Source organism: Dama dama, chromosome 23 (assembly GCF_033118175.1).
Source record: "Dama dama isolate Ldn47 chromosome 23, ASM3311817v1, whole genome shotgun sequence".
In the NCBI taxonomy this organism is placed as follows: domain Eukaryota; kingdom Metazoa; phylum Chordata; class Mammalia; order Artiodactyla; family Cervidae; genus Dama; species Dama dama.
In genome coordinates this window covers 82,828,099-82,836,561 of record NC_083703.1, presented here as the reverse complement: position 1 = coordinate 82,836,561, position 8,463 = coordinate 82,828,099, and the positions used below count along the sequence as shown (strand labels likewise).

General features: G+C 46.2%; 1 protein-coding gene across 1 annotated transcript; it reads left to right on the top strand.

Annotated features, from left to right (window-relative positions):
- The first annotated feature begins 709 nt into the window (after nucleotides 1-709).
- CBLN4 (cerebellin 4 precursor) lies at nucleotides 710-7,483 on the top strand. Its single transcript, XM_061125896.1, has 3 exons — nucleotides 710-1,000; nucleotides 3,893-4,009; nucleotides 6,246-7,483. Exons 1-3 carry the CDS (start codon nucleotides 710-712, stop codon nucleotides 6,441-6,443), a joined length of 606 nt encoding a protein of 201 aa, XP_060981879.1. The 3' UTR covers nucleotides 6,444-7,483.
- The last annotated feature ends 980 nt before the right edge of the window (nucleotides 7,484-8,463 follow it).

The following is an 8,463-nucleotide window of genomic DNA, read 5'->3' as shown; positions in this document are numbered from 1 at the left end:
CGGCGGGCAAGGGCTCCGGGGCCAGCCGCCCGTCGCCGTGCAGCGGATCCCGCGGATTTTTGCCTCCTTGCTGAGGACCCGGCTAGCCGCTGTCGCCCTGCCGCCTTCCGAGAGACGCCAAGCTCTGGGGAATTTTTTGACCAAGCGAGATCGAGAGTCGCTAGAGACCTGGCCATGAACACAGCCGCGGGTTCTTCCCGCTCCGGGAAACAGCTTCGGCTTCTGTAATCCGTCCCCGCCGCCAGCCGGAGACGAACCGGGACGACCCTGGCCCCGACCGCGGGGCTTCTCCGAGTCCCCTTGGTTTTTCCTGCTGCGCGCTTCACCTGGGGGAGCTTAGGTTTGGGGTGAGGATTTCTGATCATTTTCCTCTTTGAGGGGTGAACGGGAGGGTTCGGCGACTTAGATGTCTAGGAACAAGGGTGGGTGCGGGGGTCCCAGGCAGGGCTGATCTCGGGCGGAGGAGGGCGGGGGAGGGGGTTCTGCATGAGCTCCTTAAAGGACGAAGGTAGCAGAGCCAGCGAGACAGCGCGAGGGGGAACTCTGACTTCAAACCACGGAGCTGCCGGAGGTGTGCGCGCCGCCGCCGGCCCCGCCGCGTGGTGCATCTAGCCGCCCGCACCGTCCCCAGCGCCGGGGTCCCGGGGAGGAGGCCACGCGGGCGCGAGGGAACGCCGGCGGGCTGCGGCGGCCCCCAGCCTCGCTCGCCATGGGCCCCGGGCGCCGGGCGACGGGCGCCCTGCCGGCCCTGCTGCTGGCCCTCACCCTGCCGGGGCTGCGCGTCTGGGCGCAGAACGACACGGAGCCCATCGTGCTGGAGGGCAAGTGCCTCGTGGTGTGCGACTCGAACCCGGCCACGGACTCCAAGGGCTCCTCCTCCTCGCCCCTGGGGATCTCGGTCCGGGCGGCCAACTCCAAGGTCGCCTTCTCGGCGGTGCGCAGCACCAACCACGAGCCGTCCGAGATGAGCAACAAGACGCGCATCATTTACTTCGACCAGGTCAGAGCCCCGGGGGCGCGGGAGGCCAGGGCTCGGGTAGCGGGAGGGGCGACGTGCAGGCGGCTGAGCCCCGGGTCGTCTGCTCAGGCCGAGCCGCCCTGATTGCGGTGCAGGGAGCCTGGTCTGCACTGGCGTCTCCGTGCGTCGGGATCTGAAACTTCTGAGGTCTCCCCCGCCCCAGCCCGCCACCACTCCCTCCTGGCCTCCGGAGAGCTGCTGGGGCGATGGGAGAGGGGCTGGCAGCGCAGAGCCGCAGGGAGAGCTTGGGACACGCTGAGCAGCAACAGGTCTGCCAGAGCCAGCGGGTCCTGGTCCCTGCACCTCGCCGTCTCTCGGCGCGAGCCTGGCGCCCAGCCTCCACTCCTCGGCGGTGGCCGCGGAGGCAGTCCCCCGGCAGGCAGGGGACTCTTTGCAGGGCCGAACAGATGGTAGTGTTCCTCCCGGATGGAGAAGCTTCTCCCTAGAGGGAGCCCTGGGCGGGGTGGGTTGGGAGGGGTCCACACTCTGCACAGACCCCGCAGGGGGCTGCGGAGGCGGCAGCGGGGGCCCGGGTCAGATCTCGCCCCCTGTTCGGTCCCAGGCGCGGCTGCCGCAGAAAGCCCTCCTCCGCTACTTGGAGAAAAGTTGAGAGGAGGAGAGAAGCAATGGGCAGCGGCGCTGAGCTCCTGTAGGGAAGCGCCAGGAAGCCTTTCTCCGTCCCCCGCTCCTGCCCTTTCAGAGACCCGGGAAGTAGTGGGGAGAGAGGGCTGGGGGCTGAGGACAGGGGACAGGGAGCGACTGAAGGCCACTGGAGCTTCATCTTCGCGATTGGAGCTCGGGGGTCTAGCTGCTGAGAAACCCCAGGATATCGGCTGAAGAAGGAGTCTTAAAACTGAAAACAGACTCCAGGCTGATCATTTCAGCCTCTGCTGCGCCCGAGTCTTTTAAATTCCGAAGTCCTGCGTGTGTGGTTCACAGTGGCATGCCTCATGGGCACGGACATGGGTTAAGTGGCGCTGCAGGATGTGCCTGGGGAGCGGTGAGGTGACATTTCTCTTCCTTACTTAATTGTTACTAAGTAATGTACTCTCCAGCTGGTCAAAGACAGAGAATGCCTCTCTGGGGCTTCCTATGGAAAAGCCATCATTTTAAAAGAATTAAGCAACCCCTTTGGGTTTTGGTGCAGTATTTTTCATCTTGATGGAAATAAAGTCTAGCACAACCCCTGGTCTGTATTTCAGTGCATTAATTAAATACTGTGGACCCTGCACTGTCCTCTGTACAGGGCATTATGTTCAGTGACCTTTCTGTCATTTAGAAGAGGAGAAGGGTTTGCTCTCCTGTTCTGGGTCCTCTTGCATCTTAGAGACAATAAGACACATTTGGTAATAAATCTCGAGGTGCCTGGGCGCTCTAATTACAATGTACAGTCAACATTCAGTCTTATGTGTAGTCAACACTAATCAGCTAGCTCCATTATTGCTAATGAATTATGCTACTTGTGTCTGATTCAGGAAGTCCCTGCTAAGTACCTCAAATTATTTTAAATGTGCCTAAAGAAATCTTTGTAAAACCTCTGTTGGGAAGTATTGCATAGCTGGTGATCTGTTGCTGAAAGACCGTCGATCATAGGGTCAGAGAAAGAAATCTGATGCTTACTTGGAAAAAGGAGTAATCGCAGAATAAAATGATATACACATATGCATTTTAAGTTGGGGGTTGAGCGTGGTACATCTACCTGACCATCACCATATTCTGATGCATTGCTCACAGGTAATAGTATGTCTAGGGAATTATGCAAAGGGCTTAATATTAGCCTGAATGTAGTGTTTAAAAGAAACAGTAGCGGATTGCCATTGATATGAGGGAAATGTATTTTTGTAAGGACATCTGATTTTTCTGAATGCCACTTCTAGATTTATTTCTGGGAGAGAAATGGAAGAAACCTTAGTTATACCCTGCCTGCTACCCCCATCCCCAATACGCGCACACACACACACATTCTCTCACTCTGTCACATGTGGCATTTAGTTTAAGAGGTCATCTATTGAAATGCAGAGTTAATTTCATAATCAGTAGAACTAAGCTGAACATCTCAGAATATAGAATGCACTGCTGTTTTCTTGGGAACCAGCACTTTATTTCAGTCTTCCTTTTTGTCCCTTGAACTTTTAAACAAATAGCAGGCAATTGATCAGGGCACGGATGCTGACTAACACTGGGGAGAACAGAGAATGCCACCTGTTTCACAGTCTCTACTCCTTGGCAGCCTGCAAAGGCTCCATCATGGCCAAAATATTTACAGTTAAGACCTGGGTGGCATAGGAAGGGAACGCGTGGCTGTGGATCTGAGCTGAGGCTTGGCGGAGGCTCAGAGGAGGGCCAGGCATTCGCATTACTTGGGCACCAGATGTTCAGTGTCACGGATTATGCCGCCTGGTGGAGGGGGCATCCAGACCTCTGTGCGCGCGTCCAGGAGGGCCTGTAGAGAGCCTGGATGCGATTGGCTGGCCTGGGAACGCCATCTCTGGACATGTGAAGGCTCCAGAGGGTGGGCATGTAGACGTGGGGCTGATGCCTTTTTCTGACTCTGAAGGTACAGCCAGTATTTATAAGCCCCACATGTTCAAAGCCAGCCAGCCTTGCTGGAAATCGAGGCATGAATACAAAGCTCTGACTTTATTTTTTTCTTCTAACATTAAAAAGACCAACCTTCCAACATACAAATCTGTTTTCCAAGTCACTAAAGAAAAAGGGAATATAACTCCATGTTTTATTTTCTGTGATTTTTTAAAGCTAGTTTTCTTTGTTAAGAAAGAAAATAGGAAAGAAAAGAAAAGGGAAGGAAGAACACTGATTTTATTTACAGAGAGTATTGTAATAGTTGACTGTGTTTATTCTTTTTATTTGTAGATTCTAGTAAACGTGGGTAATTTTTTCACCCTGGAGTCTGTCTTTGTAGCACCCAGAAAAGGAATTTACAGTTTCAGTTTTCACGTAATTAAAGTATACCAGAGCCAAACAATACAGGTATGTCTTTTGACCTGTTCCTTCTCTGAAATGACACTGTTTATCTATAGTGGGCTATGTATTTAAGTATTTATGTGTTATCATTGTAAAAATAGCCATCTTCATAGTAGTTTATTTTTAAAACATGTAATTTCAGTAACGCCTTCTATGAAGCATAGAAGCATGTAGAAAAATATGTGACAAGAAGCATATAGAAAAATACACATTTGAACTTATTACCTTAATAACAACCAATCACTTAAAAAGCATAGTTTTTAAAGCTACTTTTCTTTGTTAAGAAAGAAAATAGGGAGGAAGGAAGGAAATAGTAAAAATTCAGTGGCACAAATCTCTTTATAAGACCTTGGTTGCTTTTAATGCATGTGCAAAAATTACCTGAATTTTTAACAACAACAACAAAAAATACTAAGACTATTAGAGTTTCACAAGTACCTACTAAATAAAACAAATTTGCTGTCATTGTTAAAAATTATGAACTGCAGTTAACAACTAAGAGAAAATAAATTGCTGAAGGAACAATTATTCAATATACTTTTAAAGAAAGGATATGCTATGTTTATCTTCTAAGTAGTTTATCCTCAGTTACTCTGAAATTAGTGAATTCTTACCAATTGCAATTCCACAGTTAATACATTTTGTGCTGTGCTTTCTAAGGAACAAGCTTGAACTCACACTCAAGTACAATGATGGAGCTAATTCCTATAATATTCAAATATGCGGACACTCAGTAATACGAGTATATGTCTATGGAATTCTGGGGTACTTTTTAAATTATCTGTTCAATGTTTGTATTGTATATTGGTGATGGTGGTTTAGTTGCTAAGTTGTGTATGAACTCTTGTGACCCCATGGACTGTAGCCCACCAGGCTCCTCTGTCCATAGGATTCTCCAGGCAAGAATACTGGAGTGAGTTGCCATTTCATTCTCCAGGGGATCTTCCCAACCCCGGGATCGAACCCACGTCTCCTGCATTGCAGGCAGATTCTTTACCACTGAGTCACATCGTGTCCAGATGAATGTTAGATTACACATCTACCACTTTTACATATCTTAGTGAATGGATAAATTGATCAGCCTCATAATTTATTCAATATTAATTTTTGACATAAAAGGAATGAATATCTAGTAAACAAATTTACTCCCATGGAAAAGCTTTTCCCAAACTCCAATATTTAGAAATTTAGGTAATATTTGATGGAGTATAATCAAAATTTTACTATGGAGTGAAGGTAATAAATTTGATTTGTTGCTAATTATCCATCATTAAAATCTTCAGTGGTAGTAGTGATTATTATTTTTAATGTACATTTCTTATCAGGGAAAACACAAGAAGAAATCACAGTGGACACTCAAATTCTATAATTTCAGCTGATGTTTATCTAGCACTATGCATGTCTCAGCTGCACAGTCAACCTGCAGAGATGTTAGTAGAGCCTTGCTGTCCCCGAACTTCTCAGAGCAAAGGGCGGGGTAATTCTCACTAATGCACTGGGAAGCCACAGGCATGTGTCCTCACCGAAAACTTGCTGTTGAATATGAGAGATAAATAAAGTAGGAGGCCTGATTTATGTCCTGAGGGGACGTCAGGTTTCACATGGCTCGATTTTTCTCTATGGATGGTGATCTTCTGTGAGCATTTAAGGAAATTTCTGTGGGAGAAATTAATTTTTTTCAAGTTAAAAAGATCAGCTCAGTAAGATCACACTAAGCCTAGCCGTCACAGCTAGCTAATTTGAAAGGAAAGGGATGTATTCACTGGACATCAGATACGTTACCAGGTTGATCATCTTAGACATGGCTTCCTCCCTTGACCCTGGACCCTTGTAGATGTTTTGTAGAAAGATGCTTTCTTTCTTCCTTCCTTCCCTCCCACTCCCCCCTCCCTTCTTTTCCTTGTTTCTTTCTTTCTATTGCAGAATAGTTGATTCGCAATATTGTTAGTTTCAGGTGAACAACATAGCGATTCAATATTTTTATAGATTACACTCCATTTAAAGCGATTATAAAATAATGACTGTGTCTCCCTATGCTGTACACAAATATCCTTGGAGCCTGTTCATTTGCTACACAGCCAGTGTTACCTCCTAATCCCCTCCCCCCTGTCTTTCCTTCCCCCTTCCTTCCCCTCGCTGGTAACCCTAGTTGGTTCTCTATAACCGTGAATCTGTTTCATTCATTCATTCATTCATTTGACTTTAGAGAGAGCTCTTCGGTGTCTTGTTTTGTTCCTTATAGGTTAACCTGATGTTAAACGGAAAACCAGTCATATCTGCCTTCGCCGGGGATAAAGACGTGACACGTGAGGCTGCCACGAACGGGGTCCTGCTCTACCTGGATAAGGAGGATAAGGTTTACCTAAAACTGGAGAAAGGTAACTTGGTCGGAGGCTGGCAGTACTCCACGTTCTCTGGCTTCCTGGTGTTCCCCCTATAGGATTCGAGGTCTCCATGATGCTCGTCCGGGGAGGGGCGGCCTGCCCCTGACTTCCTAAGGATCACTTCCGCTTCACGGGATTCATGTCTTTCACTGGTTTCTCATGGGCGAATGTGGATTCTCTGTAAGGATGCTAGGCCTGTCTGAACCAGTACCGAGCTCCACAGATTATTTTTGTGTGTGTTTCAGTGTACTCGGATTGGGACTCAACACAGTTGATACCCATCTATGCTTCAGTGTAACAATTCAAAGCTGTCTGCAAGGTTTATTCTGAGTTTAATTTCCTGGAATCACTGAATTTGTTGCAGATGTGGCATTTTATTTAGTTAGTTTTCAAAGACCGGCAACCGGATCTGATAATTAGAGAACTCTATATATAAAGTTCTGACTTCAATCAATGGTTCGTGTGATCCTGCCAAAGAATTGTGTGCTGTGTCCATATACTGGTTACACTTGTTTTTATTCCTTTGAGATTAGTTTGTTCGGTTCTCTTAAGGTAATTTCTGACTCTGTGTCTTCTCGACAAATAGGGTAATGGCTTGCCCGCAAATTTACTCTATGAGATCACCCACACGACTTCCCTTAAAAAAAAAAAAAGAATGCTTCATAGTTGTATTTTAATTATATATGTGAAAGAGTCATATTTTCCAAATTATATTTTCTAGTAGGAAGAATAGATCATAAATCTAACACAGAAAAAGTTGCATATCCGAATTCTTCAGTGCTCAATCCTCAAACCTGCACAAAACAGCTCTCCTCCATGGGAAATCTTATACTTTATTGCTCATTTTAATTACCATGATTGATAATAGCCACTTTATTAAAACCTAAGGGATTTTTTTTTCCTCAGACATGACTACTTTATTAACTGGAGATGGGATGCCCTTGTTTTTAATTATACCTATTTTTCAAACCTTCTGTTGTGTTTGAAGTATCATCTGGTTTTTGCCTTAACTCCTAAGATTGTTTAGATTTATCTGTTCAGCTAATAGTAAATCCAAATATTCCATATCTGAACTTAGTGTAATATCTTATTTTGTCTTTTGTACAGGTCATATGAATTCATAAAGTTATTTATGTCTCTGTTACAGAATAAAGATTAATATATGTTAGTTGAATTGTTTGGTCCTTTCAGTTTTGGAAATATGGATCTTACATGATTTATTCCCTCTCTCTTACCAACCCTCTCTCCCTCCCTCACCCCTGTCCTTTCTTTCTTTCTTTCATTTCTTGGTCTTGGAGCTGAAGAAAAGCTTTCTGGATTTCTAGAGAATGTCCCTCAACTGGCATAGGAAATCTTTACCATGTTTAATTTGTCCAGATTCAGGAGTTGCGAGCTTGGCAAAAGAGGATCAATGAACTTAGTAAAATCTTCTTTCAGAATAACTTACTGTTAGGAAGTTAAGTTTTAAAAGATTCACTGAAGCATCATGAAGGGCTCAGTGAATGAATGAGTGATGATGCAAATAAAGATCAATATTTTCAAACAACAGACTTGAGGAAGAGTTCTGCCCTTTACTCAGCACTAATGGGCAAGCGGAAGCCCCATTTCTTTTTGGGAGAAACTATAATGACAGATGTCTCCTCTGGAGGTTTGGCTCAATTTCCTGGTCAGTTGTCAATTAAAACAAATTTGGGTGTGCCCTTTTGTAGTCTGTGGCATTGGGGAGGCTCTTGTAGCATTCTGTGGGAGGAGACCTGCAGGCAGCTCCCCCAGCATAATTGTGATTAATCACCACGTCAAAACATTCGTTCATCACAGGAAGAGATTCTCTTTCCGAGAAGAGTTATCTGGAGATGTTGGCAGTGGATCGCAATGTTTGCTTGGCAAGTTATCCCCCAGCTGGCGTTCCGTCAAAGATCTTCCCTCCTCTGTGACTGTGTAACGTGGGAAACAGCCTTGCACACGGGACTTGCACCTAAACTGCACCCTCTGCAGATGTGCTTGGTCTCACGTGACCTTCCCCATAGCTCTGTGTGTGCAGGGTTTGTGTCTCTACATTGCAAAAGGGTGAACTGT

What these genes read in the sequence shown, in the direction of transcription:
- CBLN4 (XM_061125896.1), top strand. Translation starts at nt 710, where the DNA reads ATGGGCCCCGGGCGCCGGGCGACGGGCGCCCTGCCGGCCCTGCTGCTG. An exon ending in GCATCATTTACTTCGACCAG is followed by an intron (nt 1,001 to 3,892) that starts GTCAGAGCCCCG and finishes TTTTATTTGTAG; the next exon opens with ATTCTAGTAAACGTGGGTAA. An exon ending in ACCAGAGCCAAACAATACAG is followed by an intron (nt 4,010 to 6,245) that starts GTATGTCTTTTG and finishes TGTTCCTTATAG; the next exon opens with GTTAACCTGATGTTAAACGG.